This window comes from Natator depressus, chromosome 1 (genome assembly GCF_965152275.1).
Source record: "Natator depressus isolate rNatDep1 chromosome 1, rNatDep2.hap1, whole genome shotgun sequence".
Lineage (NCBI taxonomy): Eukaryota > Metazoa > Chordata > Testudines > Cheloniidae > Natator > Natator depressus.
The window spans coordinates 295247768-295265734 of NC_134234.1; the positions used below are offsets into that span (position 1 = coordinate 295247768).

Genomic DNA, 17967 nt, shown 5'->3' on the forward strand with positions numbered 1-17967 from the left:
GAGGCGTCATCTGGAGTACTGGGTCCTGTTTTGGGCCACACACTGCAAAAAATTGGAAAGTGTCCAGCGGAGGGCAACAAAAATGATTAGGGGACTGGAACACATGAGTTATGAGGAGAGGCTGAGGGAACTGGGATTGGTTAGTGTGCGGAAGAGAAGAATGAGGGGGGATTTGATAGCTGCTTTCAACTACCTGAAAGGGGGTTCCAAAGAGGATGGATCTAGACTGTTCTCAGTGGTAGCAGATGACAGAACGAGGAGTAATAGTCTCAAGTTGCAGTGGGGGAGGTTTAGGTTGGATATTAGGAAAAACTTTTTCACTAGGAGGGTGGTGAAACACTGGAATGTGTTACCTAGGGAGGTGGTAGAATCTCCTTCCTTTGAAGTTTTTAAGGTCAGGCTTGACAAAGCCCTGGCTGGGATGATTTAGTTGGGGATTGGTTCTGCTTTGAGCAGGGGTTTGGACTAGATGACCTCCTGAGGTCCCTTCCAACCCTGATATTCCATGATTCTATGGATTTGAGTCATTCAAAAGTTTTTGGTTTTTGAGGGGTTTAGTTCTAAGATGTAAATAAAATAAAAATCTTGATAACACCAGCTAGCTGCCTAACCATGATCAGTTGGCTATTTACTGTAGACATCACGGTAGAAGTGGGGATCTGAAGGAGGACAGGCTAGTGGCTTTCCAGTCTAGATTGAGAGGGTATTTCTTGACTTGTTTATTGCTTAGCTGACAATTACACATCAGCTTTTACTTGCATTTTGGGATGAAGCATGGGATCAATTCATTGTAGAGAAGTACAAATAAATAAAAAACCAAAAATCCCACAGTTGCAGCCCAGAGGATGAACTCTTCCACTTGGGACTATTGTCAGTGTAGATCAACCTTTACCATATTTTAACAAATATAAAATTCACCATGATTTATTTGTAATTTATAAAGGTATACCACACAGTTGTTGTAAATTGTGAAATAACTACTGAATTAAAGATATAAATTAGTATTCCACAGGTGGATGATCTGAGACAGGTTTTTTGAATTTACCATTATTTACTTACTTGGTTGAAACTTTAGTGTATATGCTATCAAAACACCATTTGGGTGAGTAGGTGGACCCCATTCCAAAGTCAGAGAGTCCAGTGTTGGATTAGAAATCTTCAAAAAGGAAGGTGAGCTGGGAACTTGTAAGAAGAATATATGGTAAATGCTAAGTATATTGCACTAGAATGTCTTATAAAATACTTTGGCATAACTTCTGTATCATCCTTACATTTGCTTTCTCTTTTGTACATAAAAACATAATGTTTAATACTGTGCCTATTATAAACCCCCAATTTTATTTCTAAACTACCCAAGAAAGTTTAAAATTTAATAACAATCTTACAACATGCTATTTTTGAACTTACTAAGCTTAGCTTTATACCTTAATTTTCTCATTTCATACCTCCTTCAGGAGTCTTAAATAATTTGTCAGGGCTTGCTGGTCCTTCCCCTTTACCATTAACAACTCTAACATTCAGCTTGTAAGAACTATAAGGCTCCAGTCCTGGCAACATTCCATGCGTCTTGTTTCCACTGAATGTCAGAATCTTTTTCTCCACATGCCGCTGCCTTCGTTTAGATAAACTCTGGACTTTCCAGTAGTAAATCTAAGCATTAAAAAAAACATCTGTAGTGAGTATTTTGGTGTTCCAGTTTAGAAAACTGGTATCTATGATTTTTTCATGAATACCTAACTACATTTTACAAGCTCCATGTAAGGGGCAGTGCATAGTTGCACTGTCCCAGAAGCAGACCAAGGATCAGACTTCAGAGTAGCAGCCGTGTTAGTCTGTATCCGCAAAAAGAACAGGAGTACTTGTGGCACCTTAGAGACTAACAAATTTATTTGAGCATAAGCTTTTGTGGGCTACAGCCCACTTCATCGGATGTGACTTTCAGAATCTTGAAGACATGTTTGTGTGTGAAGGACACATAGGGATTGTTCTAGTCTGGAATGATAGGCAAATTATCAAAGGAGACCTACAATCCAGGCCTGCAATGAAATCCACACAGGTGCAGGAGTCTGCCTGCCTTCATCTCACTGCAGGATCTGGGTCTCAGTCTGAGACAGGCTGAGGATGACCAAATGAAGCTTCTTTTGCAGTCCATTTTACATATAAATCATTTTTTTTAAAAAGGAACTTTCCCCCAAAGCTCTTGTAGAGGCTCTTCTGTCTTCATATGTTTCTTCGTGTTCTTTTGCTTCTGAATGCTTAGCCCTCTTTAATAATGGATAGATACATGAAAGTGAATGAACAGACACTTGGGATGAATTTTAAGCAGACGGACATTTTATTTAACAGTGAAGAGGGGGATTATGTGCCCTGCCTCCTGTGCACTTATACCAAGCATTTAACACTGTGGTGTTCAGAACTCACACTATAGAACTAATAACTAGGCTCATCCCTTGGACTCAGCTAATTTTTGAATACTCTCCACCTCCCCCACATGGAGGGGTAAGAGGCTCCCAAGGAAGGTCTCCCCTTTTCCCATCAGTGAAAGGTCCACCATCACAATCCCAGGTCTCATTTACCCCTGGGATCTGGTCCCTTTTATCCTTATCCACATTGGACACCAGCCACAAGTTGTGGCAAGCTAAGCCGTCTTACTTTCCTAATGTTAAACCTTTTTAAGTCTTAATGCTGTAACCTAACTGTGCCTCCAAGATGTTGCAAGGAAGGCAAAGAAACCCACCAGACCAGACCCTCTTACCAATTTGGTCCAATGGGAAAAATTCCTTCCTGATCCCAAAATGGGCACTTAGTCAGACCTACAGCATGAATATTAAATAACTAACCAGTGAGTCCATTCCCCCATGTCCAGCCAATGAAAAGGCAGCAGACCTGGCAGAGGGTAGCCCCCGGTTGTAATAATTCATATCTTTAATACCATCTAAGAGATGGTAAAACAAGGACTTTTTCCTTATAAAAAAACACTCCAGCTACAGGGAAAGAGAACAGAAACAAGGGAGGTTGTTAAAATGAAAGTCTTAGTTATTTTTTTTACATTCCAAATACTTTAACTGTTTTTCCTTTTCTGTATCTTTAATAAAAGGTTAAAGGAATTTTTAATAGTGTGTTTGCCATGAGACTAAGCAGGCCTCTGTGTAGTAAACTCTGGACCTTGTTTAACACTGCTTAATGTGGACAGTGACTGCGTCATGTTAACTCCTTTGACTCTTTGGGACCATGCTGGAGGATTCTCTGCACATTGAAGTCTTTAAACCATGAATTGAGGACTTCAATAGCTCAGACATAGGTGAGAGGTTTATCGCAGGAGTGGGTGGGTGAGATTCTGTGGCCTGCATTGTGCAGGAGGTCAAACTAGATGATCATGATGGTCCCTTCTGACCTTGATATCTATGTATTCCATCAAAATAAACACAACATGTCCCTACCAGCCATGTATCTTCTCTTGTGTCTGCCCCACTCCCTCCATGCATGGACAATGCCTATTTCCCCTGCTGTCCACTCAAAGTTCTTTCGCAGTTGACTGCTGGGGAGGTCATTTCTACCATCCACCTTCAAAATTTTAGAACTTTACACGCTACAAACAACTATTGTGCTCTCTTGAAACCTGACCTTGTGAGGTTCTGAGCAAATTCAGTCTCTTCAGTCTCTTACTCTGTCCTTTTCTGGTGAATATGAACCCAATTTTGAATACCTCAGCCCCGGTTCCTTTGAGTGCTTCTCCTTTCTTATTCTCATCACGTTTTTCCTGGGTGCTCATGAAAGGAACTGGACTGACAGAGCTGGAGAGTCACATCTATTCCTTTACTCAGCAAAAGGTCAAGATTTTCACTGTCTGGGGGGTGTCTCCAGAAACGCACACTCTTTGGTGTCTGCTAAGTACTACTCAAAAAATTTCAGTTAGCCTAATGGTGTTTTTTCAGACTTAACAAATGCGATGGTTTAATCTCTCTCAGAGTGTATTTGTTTTAGTGTTGTGTTGCTTCTCTTGTTTAGAGGCTTCAGACTTTCCCAGAATGAAGGTGAGCTTCCCTGGCATAATTACTGAGATTCTCCTTGGCACCTTTTACTTTATCTTTCAGTCTCCTTAAAACAATTCTCCAGAGAGTGTTAAAATGTGCTCCCTTAAAATTTTGTGTTACTCCTAGGAACGTCACCCTCAAATATATCAACATTTATTTTGCAGGGCCACTGTTACACTGTGAATGTGATCCCACACTAAAATTACTAGAGTAAGGTATATGGGGTAAAATCCTAGCTCCAGTGACGTCAGTGGCAAGATTCCCATTGAATTTAATGGAGCCAGGATTTTACCATTAAGAATATGAAAAGAGGGACTTTGTTAGTACTGGAAAGCCCATTTAGACATAAAGAAATCTGTTACGCAAACACCAGCTGCCTTTGGTTAACAATCTTATTCTTGTCATTGTGACTTCTAATTTGTTTTAGTTTATTTAGGGGGTCTACTTAAAGGTGCTAATGTCATACTCTCCTGTCAGGGGTTGGGTTATACATATTGCTATCAGGATTTTAAGTTTATCAGGCTCATGTAGCTTGATCTCGGTTTCAATTACATCAATTGTAAACGATGGAAGGATTTCAATTATAGTAATAACAGGATCTACTTGTTTTTATTACTTTGCATGTGATATTGTTGTTTGACAGGTTTCAGAGTAACAGCCGTGTTAGTCTGTATTCGCAAAAAGAAAAGGAGTACTTGTGGCACCTTAGAGATTAACCCATTTATTTGAGCATAAGCTTTCGTGAGCTACAGCTCACTTCATCGGATGCATACAGTATGATCCGATGAAGTGAGCTGTAGCTCACGAAAGCTTATGCTCAAGTAAATTGGTTAGTCTCTAAGGTGCCACAAGTACTCCTTTTCATATTGTTGTTTGTTATTCCAGCATAAGGTACTGTGGGAAAACCTACAATATAAAAAAAGCGTCTACAGAGCAAGAGGCTTCCTTCTGAAAGAAAGAGATTGGTTCTATTGGTTTTCAATAGAAAGGATAACTCTTTATGCCCTTCAGTTTTGAACAGACGCCGTTGGCAGAATTTGAGTTAGACAAACAACAAACTGCATCCTGATTGACCAGATTCATGCAACAGCATTTCTTGAAACACCTTGAAACTTCTTCCGTTCTGTAGTACTCCTACAAAAGTATTATGATCAGAATGAGTAAATCAATCAGTGTTTAGCCTGTGGCGAGCTTGTATTTTGGATTGGATTCAGTTTGGATTTCGCATCTGTTCTGAAGAGCTTGGAAGCATTTTTACAAATCCAAAGTTTATTAGGTAACAGAAAAGGAAAGAAATGAGAGCAATGGCATGTAGATTATGTGGCAAATGTGACCCTAAAAAGATTGGTCAAGAGAAGGAGAGTTACAAATGTTATCAAATCTGCTATGAGGAAGAAATGAAATAAAAATACTTAGAGTAAAAAGAAGAAGAAAAAAAACAAACAAGGATATACTAATATTTTGGTTCACAAGAGCCTTCCACACAGCTTCAGTGTTAAAATGCTGGTAACTTTCGCCCTCCTGACCAGTTTAGCTTGAACTCCTGCTGGTAGTAGTAGAATCAAAGCTAAACCATGCCATGTTAATTTTCAGAAATGTTGAAGTCACAAACTTTTCAGAAAGCACTTTAGTAAGGGAATGTCAGCAGTCAGGCTGAAAATTGTCTCTGACTGAAATGAACTTGGAGGACATCCTACCAGGTGATGCAAAACAACCTTACTAAGAACAGATCAAATAAGTGGTCTATTCATCTGGAAACTGACAGGATCACTACTTCATACCAGTGCTGGCTCTGCAATACAAGGTGCCAGAACTCTGATCGGTGAAGAAAAGGTGATTTGGTAGGGGAATATGAAGTTCAAAGAGAATATGTTATGTTAGTCACATAATTTATAGTTCAGCCAGGAAAATGAATTAAAGCAATAGGGAGAAGGGGAGCAGCACCACTGAAAACAATGTGTGTGTTTGTTTTTAACCAGAATGATTCACTGCACTCAGTGGTATAAACTAGGGGCCTGATCTATGTGTCATTTTGCAAATGTGCAAGGGTGAGCTGGGTGTAACTTGCTTCATTCTGCAGCTACCCACATGACTTTCTATTATATGCCATCATGTGCCTGCAATGCCCCTTTGCCATGTACATTGGTCAAACTGGACAGTCGCTACATAAAAGAATAAATGGACACAAATCAGATGTTAAGAATTGTAACATTCAAAAACCAGTTGGAGAATACTTCAATCTCTCTGGTCACTCGATTACAGACCTAAATGTGGCAATACTTCAACAAAAAAACTTCAAAAACAGACTCCAACGAGAGACTGCTGAATTGGAATTAATTTGCAAACTGGATACAATTAACTTAGGCTTGAATAGAGACTGGGAGTGGATGGGTCATTACACAAAGTAAAACTATTTCCCCAAGTTTACCACTGTTCCTCAGATGTTCTTGTCAACTGCTGGAAATGGTCCACCTTGATTATCACTACAAAAGGTCCCCCCCCGCCCGCGCTCTCCTGCTGGTAATAGCTCACCTTAAGTGATCACTCTGGTTACAGTGTGTATGGTAACACCCATTGTTTCATGTTCTCTATGTATATAAATCTCCCCACTGTATTTTCCACTGAATGCATCCGATGAAGTGAGCTGTAGCTCACGAAAGCTTATGCTCAAATAAATTTGTTAGTCTCTAAGGTGCCACAAGTATTCCTTTTCTATTCTCTGGCTGGTTCTCAGTCATGTGACACCTGGGCACATCTTCTCCATTGAGCCGCGTATGCATTTCTAATGTAATGCTGCACATCCAATGACCAAAAGACTTGAAATCCATTTCCAGTATATACATGCAGTAATCCTAATATAGAAGTCATTTTGTTTTCCAGAAAGGCCTGAATTTGGCGTTAGGACTTTGCTATTGTTTCATGAAAGATAATTGACTACTTTGTAAACCATAGACTATGACATTTGAAGTGCACTGTCTTTGTGAAGTAGTTATTCAGATTGGGCCTGCTGCAACCCGCATTGAAGTCAATGTGAGGCTTTCCACTGATTTCAATGGGAGTTGGAGTAGGCCTATTGGGAAGTATTACCATGCAATGCAGTGTTATCCAAAAGTCTTACTCCTGACTGCCACTCCATTTATTTTGTGCCATCTTCAAATTTTACCAGTTATGATTTTATATTTTCTTCCAGATTGCTGCACCCCTTATGGCATGCTACTGGAGACACCCTGCCTCAGTTTTCTATCCTGGGTTTCCTGTGCCACACAGATTCCAGTACTGTGCAATTTTTGGAGTGACTTAACCCTCCCAATGAGTCATGTAAAGTCTGACTTCTGGGGTACATAAGTCCAAAAAAACCCACATAAAACCAGAGTCTTCTGACCCACTCCTTAGCTGGTGACAGCCCTTCCTCTCAGGGTCTGTCCTCTCTTGCTAACACTCTTCAACCCTCTTGGACTTTGCTCAGGCTTTTCCCACTCTTTCGAGAGTGCCAACTAGATGTAAGATCCATCCAGGGTCTCTTTCCCTGGTGTCCTTCTGCAACCTGATGTCTCCCTACCTGAAGTTCCCCTGCTCCCCGCAGATCCTCTTCAGTTCTCCTCCATACTACCACCCTGCTCCAAGGTCTATTACCACAGGAGCCCCTCCGCCCCACTCCCTGTATTCTCCCTTTTTAAACTGAGCCTTTACTGAGCCGCAGCTAACCAGTCATTAAGTGGGACTGGCCCCACCTCCTCCTTAAAGGGCCAGTCACTCTGTGACACAGATCATTGATAAAGATAACAAATAGCATTGGGCTAAGAACAGAAAAACCCCACTAAAAGTACTCCCACAGGATAAAAATTTCCAATCTATAATACTTTTTGTGATCTCTTAGATAATCAGATTTTAATCCTTGTAATATGGGCTATATTGATTTTGCACAGTGATAATTATTTTTAACCAAAATGCCATGCAAGAATAAGTTAATTGCCTTACATATTTGCCTTAAGTATATTATGTCAACAAATTATCAACCAAAATTGTGGTATAATAAAGAACCGAAAATACTCATTTAAAATAGCAGTTACCTCCCTCCCAAATACATATACACATTAAGAATATTTTATTTTGATAGATGAGGATATAAAAGCTTCTACCGTTACTTACCCTGTATCCTTGAAGGTGTCCTCGGACAGTTTTTAGTGGAACAGGGTCCCAGTGCACCTTGGCTAATGTGCTGTTAACAATGTGCACCTGCACGTTGCCTGGAGCAACCATTGGTACTGTGTGGGAGAGAGATGTAACAAATCCCAGATTATAATCAGAGACTATATGAACAGATAATACACTCATAAAGAAATGGGTCACACTATTGTCTCGTTTAACAACTGTTTGTTGAAGTGGGCCTCAATATTCATACCGCTGAGGTTTATGAAGCCTCTAACTATCTTCCAAAGATTTGAAGTTTACAATTTTCATTTACTACATGAGAGAAAAATTCCCTCCCACAAATTTTCAATAGCTTTTTTTAAATCCCTCTGTGACTTTGTATTTGGATATTTTTAATTAATACAAGTCAGTCAGTCTGAGAAACTTACAGTCTTCCCCAGAATGTCCAATCACCTCTGCAGGTTCTGGTGCATATCCTAGGTCATTTAAAGCCTGTACTTTTATCTCATATGGAACAAAGGTCGGTGTACCAGACACAATATATTTTGAAACATTTGCAACTATAACAGAAGTCCACTCATCACCAACATCTTTCTGACGCCAACTGACTTTGTATTGAAGACCTGGTCCATTGGACTGAAAACCTTTTAAAGGCTAAAATGAAAAAAAAATGAAATTAATGTTTTAAAATTATTTTATAACATTTGCAAAGAAGAGCAATCCAGGATAATAACAAAATCATAGGCTTCTAAAGAAGAAGGAAGGTGTAAAAATGAGCCTGATTCACCATGTGGTTCCCCCAGTTTTATACCAGTGTAATGATATTGAAACTTCTGTTTCGTTTTTACGCTGCTGTAATTTCAGTTACACTGGCATCAAAGTGAAATAATACATTCGTATATCACCCTGAACGTTTTGAAAAGCAGAGAACCTAATCACCAAGTGTTTTAATCATGCAAGCTAACTGATGTAAATATATTCTTGTTAGTTTTCTTCAGTCGTGGAAGACAGATACTATGAAAGAGCTAAAATAAATTATTTTAAATCATATTTCCCAGAGAGTTGGAATCTTTTCAAAGCTGTAATGGGAAGCTGACTTTGCAGTAATGAGTAGTTGGTAATCTGAGTTTAGAAAGAGAATCAGAATTCTTGCCTTGTAAGTGTCAGTACAATGCATCCACAAACAGCTTTAAGTAGGAAGGTATAATGATAATTTAGTTTATAATAAAGTTTAGTGAAGAGTTAGGATTTAAATCGGAATCCATTCTAAAATTATGAGGCTAACTGATCTAAGATACTATATATATTTTTTAATCTTAATGCATGAAAACACTTCAAGTTATCCTAAATTAATGAGTTTGTCAGGAAGATGGAGAAACCACTAATAAACAAAAGAGAAAACAGTCCTTTGAAAGTATGTTTCTCACTGTGAGTATTCATTTACATTTTCCCCCTATTTAAGAAAGGGGAAAGGTTCAGACAAATTAGTGGGTTTTTATTTTGTCTCAAACAAGCACCAACTATAACATCTATTAATTTGTTCAAAGTTTATATTTTTATTTTCTAGAAAATGTTGCTTATAGGCTAAAAAACTTACCTCCCATATAATCACCAAATTATCGGGTTCTGATCCTATCCCTTGAACACCAGAAGGATTTTCATCTGGCTCTAAAAGTTAAATATTTATAATTGAGTAAGGTCCGACTGTTCTTTGGGTTCTAAATAATTCAATGGCGTCTAAAGAGTAAACTGATTACTGGTAAATGGTAGTGTTTATTTACTTGCAGCTTTTGTTAGGTATTGTTCAGATGCTTCACTTGGCTGACTTCTACCAATCTCATTGACAGCTATTACACGGAACGAATAGTTAACATACGGAGACAGCTTTAACTGTACAGTTGTCTGAGTCCCATGGACTTCTGTCTGGTAATGCCATACCCCTGGTTCACGCATTCCATCTTCATATTCAATGACAAAATCTATCAACAAAAATTGAGTTCAATTATATGTCAGATCTATAACATTCCTAGGCATCAGAGACTAGCACAGTCATTTATGAATGAAATAATCATAAGTCAGCAGTCCGATCTACACTAAATATTTTTAAAATAAACTTGAAATCATAAGAAATAAGTTAGAGAATACAACTGAACAAGTAGTCCTTAGCAAGAAATGTAAGGGAAGCATTACTCTTTGGCATTCTAACTGTAAGTACGCATAATTCTACTGTAACAGTCTCAGCTGCTTGGATACTGCCACAACAGGAGCCTTAGAAATACCGTACTGAGAGAAAGACACAATAGATGAAGTTTCAGCACAGAAATAAGCAGTGAGAGAAAACATTTGAAATTGTATATGTAGTGTGATGGACCTGCTAAGCAGGGGTTATAACTCCCGTCAGCCCTCCTCACTGCACGTCCCCTTCCTCCTGGACAGGTAAGGGGAAGGGTCCTGCATGAGGAAGTGGCCGGGCTCAACTGGGAAGCAGTGGCTGCTTGACAAGCCAGGAGCTGCAGAGAAATCGGATGCAGAGAGGAATCTGTGGGAACTGAACACAGCTCCACGTGTGGAACAGACTGTGACTGCTGGACCTTACAGCTGAGTGCAAGCTGGGTGGGACTTATGGGGGAGCAGCAGCGGCTGGGGAGGGAGCCACTGCAGAAGGGCCCCAATGAGAGACACTAACAGAGCCGGCCTGGAACCTGCAAACTCCTGTTTGCTGGAATAGAGACTGGACTGGAGAGCACACCCCAAGCACTAGGCCTGAATGAACTGCTTTCGATGTTTACCTCTATCAAAAGTTTGGCTTTGAAAGGATCAGAAAAACCATCTGGTTTATAATTTTGAGGAAGTTAAAGCTTTTCTGTCAACAAAGATAAATAACACATAAAGGTATTGCTGCCAATGAGCTTTCAAATTCAACTGTCGCACATTCAGGTTAGTTTAAGATTTTAACACTGTCAAAAAATGTCTGGGAGTAAGTTTATTTCAGTGGGGCTGCGCATGTGATTAAAAATTTACTCCTGTATGTATTTGCAGGATTGAGCCCTTAAAAGGGGTTTCACATGGATGCAAGTGTCTGTGCTACTGGTTGTGACTGCAGGATTAGGGGCTTTTGACTGAACTCTGTGGGGCAGGGAATGCATCCTTCCATATGTTTGAACCGCATGCAACACGCTTTGGGCACCACTGTAATACCGGTAAATAATAACAACAATGAAAGAATGTATTTGCTAAGCTTACTAGACAAAGGTATATTTCAAAACTCTTTGGAATCTGAAAAAGTAAAACAATGAATTTTTGTTCCAGTAAAGACAACCAAACATACTTGTAATGGGGCTGTTATTGTCATATCCTGGTATCCAGGACAGCTGTATGCTTCTTTCTAGCTGATCTGTTAATTCTAAATCAAAGGGTGGATCAGGACGATCTATAAGCCAAATAAATACATAGTAACTAAATATAACAGATTAAACAGTTTCTTCCTGGCAACAATTCTCACATTTCAACCAAAACTTTTCCAAAAGCACAACAATAAAGAGATCTACTTCCATTATGCCGATATGATTTAGTGGCCATTTGCATGCAATTGTAATGGAATGCATAAGAACTGATGTTGCTGGGAACTTTCTAAATACATTTGTAACAAGCAAACACTACTGACAGAAACTCTATGCCTGACTGTTTTGCAATATAAAAGCTACTGTAATGAAAAGCAAAGAAATATGAAATGCATGGTTCAGCATTATGTTCAGTTAATGACTAATGAATATGAGTAGCTAACTATTATACATGAAATAAAATCTTTGGTCGTGAAAAATAAAGAAGTGCAGATATTAAAAAGAAACTGTTTCAGAATTAGTACAAATATTTCATGCGTCAATTTAAGAAAGATGCTCTGCAATAAGAAAAACAAAGGCATTTTACTTTTAACCTACACATTTTAAGAAGCCTGAAAATATAAACTAAACTGTTAATTTACAATACTCTGAATGCATAATTATGAAATTGTTCATCCCAAATTGCTGAAAATCATTCATTATATTAATAAGCATTTGGAATGAAAGACCGGAGTAGGTCCATTAAGGTCAACGGGACTTATTAAAGTGAATAAAGTTATTCATATTTTAAAGTGTTTGCAGTATCAGGTCCATAGTACCATATTTTGCCTTCCAACATAAATTCAGAGAATATGAAATATGAAAAAGCCTTATTCAGGATATTGTAAAAGATTAAAATCTAGGCACTCTTATACCATAACATTAATTTTAATGTAAAATGTTAATGAGAAGCAGAAAAGAACCTTGATAATAAAGTCCTATTTCATTTCCAGTGTGGAGTAAAATCAAGACATTTATGAGATCAATTATTTGGCCACTTTTAAGGACCCCTTTCAACTGAGAAAACAGGATGGCTTTTGACATTGCAAATACCTATCTAGGGCCATGTAAACTGCTACAATTAGATTTTCAGGCCTCGTTTAGCTTACGCTTCTGTACTGTGGAAGCTAGAATTAAAGGCCTTGATGCTTCTCTCAGTGAAGTCAACAGCAAAACTCCCTTTAATTTAAATGGTGCAAGATCAGACCTATACTTGTTTTTGATGTGGGCCTTCAGGATACTGCTGAACTTTGTTTTTCAAGTATTTGTTCTGAATTACATATTATTACAGAAAATATATTGCATTACTGTACTTAGTATAAAGAAATTTAATAATACTGTAAACAACAAACTTAAAAAATTGCTTAAAAACTTCATTTTCTATAAATTGTATACTCCCAAATAATTTAAAATAGCCTTGGTGTAAAATTCTAAAGGCTAATAATATAGTAATGAAACAGTCTGAACAAATAGCTAATAAGAAAATGGTATGATTGCACAGAATTCTCTTCTGCTTTAAAAAAAAAAACAAAGTTGGTAAAAAGCATGAAACGGAAATTAAAACCAAAGATGACACAATTTGCAATAGGCAAAAGTGTGAAATATGTTTGGTAGATGATGCAGACAAATTTTGTATTAGTTTACCGTAAATGATAGCTGGAGTTGGGGTAGCAGCTGAAAAGGACATTAATATAAAGGATTTAATCAAAATTAGTAGCCAAAGAAACATGATTTTACACATAGTTAAAGATTATATTTATTAGAGATAATAAAGTGAAGTTATTTTTGCTACAAGAAAGGGTCAATTTTAAATCATGCATTGATTATTTTTAATTTTTTGCAAGAAAGATAAAGTATCCAATTTTTTTAAATGAAAAATTAAATCAAAAAAATAAATACAGAAATGACTCTTACACAAACTAGACAAATGTTTTTACCCTTATTTTTCATATGGACAAAACTAACATTTTGCTTATCTCACCCTTGAATAGTTATTATGACCACTGCAGAATTTTAGAGCACCAGTAGATTTTGGTTGGAGACTCCTGCTAGCTTCTCTAGCTAAGGATCACACAGACTATACATTGAAAATATACTTACAAGGTGGGAGATGATAAGACACCGGACTGAAGTAAAGCTGGTTAGAGAAATAAAGGAAGTAGGGCTGCCTTCTCAAACACTCAGTGAGCAGAGGCAATAGCTACTAGAAGAGTTTAAACTCCTGGGGACTGATCCTGAGCTGGACAATGTTATACCAATAAAATAAAAACCAGCAGGATCTTATTAAAGGGGAAAAGGCAAAATGCCACATTTATTGTGAATACAGACAGAATCATAGTAAGCAGTTAGTTATAGCTATAACATTCCATTCAATTTCATATTTATTCACACATTCATTCATTCATACAACACATACACAGGTTCTGCAAGATTGTTATCATAGTTACCAGCCTTAGAGTTGCTCATGCCAAGCCACTGGCCAGGTGGCCTGGACATGAGGAGGGAGCAGGGCCTTGTCAGATGCACATCTGATGATCCTGGAAGTTGGTTTGCAGAATCAGACCCCAAAGTTCTCACTTTCTAGAGTCCATTTTTATAGGAATTTATTCCTATGGCAGTCTATGGGAATTGCTTCATCATGCTGTTGCTGAATCAATCAGCAGATGGCACATTCCTGATGGCTCTGTGCTGCAAGATGTTATCTTGTTCTTCAGTTCTCCCATCCTTGAGGCTGTTGGGTGGATTCCAGTCTGCCCTCCGGGAGTCCTCTAGTTATTTCCACTTGACGCCTTCTTCAGCCGATGGACACTGGATTCTTAGGCTGGCACCTCCCGGATCATTCAGTTATTATCCACACCAAGCATCCATCCACATACATCCTCTATCTCTATTGTAATCACAATTGTTAACAAAGCTAGATGAATACAACAAAAGGGCGGGGAGTCTCTGGGTGCTGTTTCTGTTGTTAGAGAGTATTGCTTTGAGTCTCTCTCTCTGTGAGTAGTTGTTGTTACAAAGAATTGCTCTGAGAACAGACTCTGTCTTAGGATGTACTAACACAATCAGCAGCTTGCAAGTTTCACACAGAGAGGGAGAGAAACAGTAAAAATAAGAGACCAAAAATCAAGAGACTTCTTAATTAATAATACCCTGGAATTTAAACTATGGGGAATCAAACTCATTTGTGATTTTAATACAGAACTTCTTTAATATGATCCAACAACAAGAGTGTGGTAAGCAGCAGGATCTCCTTATCTGGGTATTGATTCCCTCCACAATTGGTGTCCCCAGTCAGCAGAAAGAATGTGCTGGAGGCATATCCACAGTACACTGTGGTCCAGCAGTTCCTGGCTGGTGGACTTCATAGCTATTTCTTAATTACAGGAAGCCTAGCTAAACTGAAAGAAAACTAGACTAAGAAAAATCCTGGAAGTAAGAGTGAAAGTTAAACAAGCATGTTGTTCAACTTGTTTGAAGCAGAATGCAACTGTAGAAGCTGGCAAGAACCTCAAGACAACCGGTGTTGGTGCTGAAATACTCTGCAGAGTCATTGGTCGACTGCACCAGCTCAAGTACAATGTAGGAGAGCATCTAGCATGAGATTGACCTTGTCCCATTGGAAACACTACTTGCTGTTTGAACACTTTCTATTAAGCAGCTGGTTCATATTTTACCTTCTGCTTCATACACTACCTTAAAAAATATCAGACAATATAGGCAAGATTGAATATCATTTATTTTTTATCTTAAAATTTAACTGAATGCCCAAAGAGCATATATGCGTTGGGGTGTTTTTATTTTATCAAACTCTGTTAGTGCCTGTCACATCAAATCTAATACTGCTTTAACAATTTATACAAAACAAACACAGCTTTGCCCTTACAACATTTTAAAAGCAATCTTACCAACAACAGTGAGTACGGCACTTGCAGAAACGCTGTCCAGGGTAGTATTTGCTACACATGTATAGGTTCCATCATCCTTATCAGTTACATTCATAATGGCCAAACTATCTTTATGAATAATAAACCTGTAAATAATACATTCAATAGTGGATTTTTCATTGTTATAATAAAGTTGTGTATAAAATTACCAAATCCTAATGATGGCTTAATATTTTTGTGGGTACCAGCAACATCTCCATGGCTTAATGTAACTTCAACATTTGGACTACAACTACATTTTCACTGATAGGTAACATCAGTATTCAAATGTGTTTTCTTTTCTGAACGACACCTCGCTTAGCAGTTGATTCGACCTCTGATCAGCAAAAGTGTTGCTTTTGCATCTCAGAAGCTAGCAGAAACCTTCAATCCTAACTGTTGCTGCAACAGGATACTGATGTCCTCCAAAAGACAAGGCAGGACACATCACCAACACACAACTAGAGCTGTGAACATCCGATCAGATTTATAACGAATTCACTTATTCTGAGTTTGCTAACCTTTTGTAGCTGCTTTCTTCAAACATTTGTTTGATCCAGTTTTACTGGAATAAAAGAAAGTAAATTGCAAAGTCTTATGTGTACTTGTGTAATATGCCTAATTGTGGAATATTTGCGTACTATTTGCCTTAACTTTTTAAAATAAAACCTTTCAACTTTTCTGCCCAAAATCACAGTTGGAAGCCTAGAAATGATTCACCCATGCATGGTCATGAATGTAGGGTAAACACTGACAGAATCTGCTAGAAACATTAATAAGCAGACCCCCCCCTTCCCCTGCAACCAAATCCATACAGAGATATGCTTTTCACTTTTGGAACAAAGAACTTACTTTGTTGAATTTGGCTGTATTGGCAGGTTAACATTAGCACAATATAAACTTCAGTCTAAGAACCCTACCCAAGCTTGACTGTTGCTAGGGCTCCCCTACAGGACCTCCTCTCTCTTAGCTCCCAAGCTCCTTCTCCCACCCATCTGCCAGTCTGATTTAACAGTAGTCACCTTGCAGTTAAATGTAGAGTTTTAGCCTAGGATGCCCTCAACAGAAAAGTCCTGCATTCTCACACAAGTTGTTAAAGTCGGCCACATAATTACAAAGCTCTAGTGTTTTCTAGATCAAGAACAGAAAAAGTACTCTCTCTGTGATTTAGAATTTTAGGCCAGAAGGGACCATAATGTCACCTAATATGACCTCCTGTATATCACAGGCCTTTACATTTCATCCAGTTACTTCTGTATTGAACCCAATAACCTTTGTTTGACTAAAACATAACTTGTGTTTGGCCAAAGCACATATTCCAGAAAGACATCCAATCTTCAATGGATGCCACCAAGAGAAGGAGAATCCTTCACTTCCCTTGGTAGTTCGTTCCAATAGTTAATCACTCCCACTGCTAAAACTTTGTGCCTTATTTCTAATTGGAATTTGTTGGGCACCAGCATCCAGCCATTGGTTCTTGGGATTCCTTTCTCTTCTAGATTAAAGAGCCTTATAGTACCAGGTATTTTTTTCCCTGCTAAAGTACTTACACGTTGTAATCAAAGGATGCCTCAATCTTATTTCTGAAAACCTAAACAGATTCAGTTCTCAGTCTCACACTATGAGGCATTTTCTCCTGCCCTCAAATGTTTTTTGTGGCTCTTTTCTGCACCCTTTCCAATTTTTCAACATACTTATTAAAATGTGCACACCAGAACTGTATACAATATTCCAGTACCAGTCTCACCAACCCATATACAGAAGTCAAATCACTTCCCTGCTCCTACTCACCAGTCCCCTGGTTATACATTCAAGGATCGCATTACCCCTTTTGCCACAGCATCACACTGGAAGCTCATGTTCAGTTCAGGGTACATTATGACCCCAAGATATTTTTCAGTCACTGCTTTCCAGCATACAGGCCCCCATTCCTTAGATTTGGTCTGCATTCCTTGTTCCTAGATGTATAACTTAGCATTTGGCTATATTAAAACACATTTTGTTTGAAGATTACCAAGCAATCCAGATCACTCTGTATGACTGCCCTGTCTGCCCTATCATTTACCACTTCACCAATCTTTGTGTCATCAGTAAATTTAATTAGCTGTGTTTTTATATTTACTTCCAGATTATTTATGAAAATGATAAATAGAATGAAGCCTAATAGTGATCCTTGAGAAACCCCACTAGAAACACCACCATGATGATGACTCCCCATGTACAACTACTTTTAAAAATCTGTCAGCTACCCCTTTCCTAACCCATTTAATATGTGCTGTCTTAATATTGTATAATGCTATTTTTTTACTCAGAATGTCATGTGGTACTAAATCAAATGTCTTACAAAAGTTTAAGTATATTACATCTACAGTTAATTTCATCAGTCAAAATTGTAATCTCATCCAAGAATGAAATCAAGTTTGTTTGACATAATCCATTTTCCATAAAACCATATTGACTGGCATTATTTATATTCCT

The 17967-nt window shown here is 38.2% G+C and overlaps 1 protein-coding gene across 35 annotated transcripts in view; it reads right to left on the reverse strand.

Annotated features, from left to right (window-relative positions):
• Window positions 1-17967, reverse strand: part of NRCAM (neuronal cell adhesion molecule) — a 290661-nt gene that overhangs the window by 45755 nt on the left and 226939 nt on the right. For 27 of the 35 annotated variants that reach the window (XR_012637593.1, XR_012637594.1, XR_012637595.1 and 24 more), the window contains 9 exons: window positions 15472-15596; window positions 13211-13240; window positions 11515-11616; window positions 9968-10165; window positions 9784-9854; window positions 8615-8840; window positions 8184-8299; window positions 1446-1650; window positions 1060-1182 (listed from right to left, as the gene is read on the reverse strand). Coding sequence is in view for 32 of the 35 variants with exons in the window: in XM_074942209.1 (XP_074798310.1) it covers window positions 1060-1182; window positions 1446-1650; window positions 8184-8299; window positions 8615-8840; window positions 9784-9854; window positions 9968-10165; window positions 11515-11616; window positions 13211-13240; window positions 15472-15596 (1196 nt within the window). In the remaining 3 variants the exon portion in view is untranslated. The remainder of the gene's footprint in view (window positions 1-1059; window positions 1183-1445; window positions 1651-8183; window positions 8300-8614; window positions 8841-9783; window positions 9855-9967; window positions 10166-11514; window positions 11617-13210; window positions 13241-15471; window positions 15597-17967) is intronic. The other 8 variants (XM_074942232.1, XM_074942231.1, XM_074942227.1 and 5 more) reach the window with 1 other exon arrangement.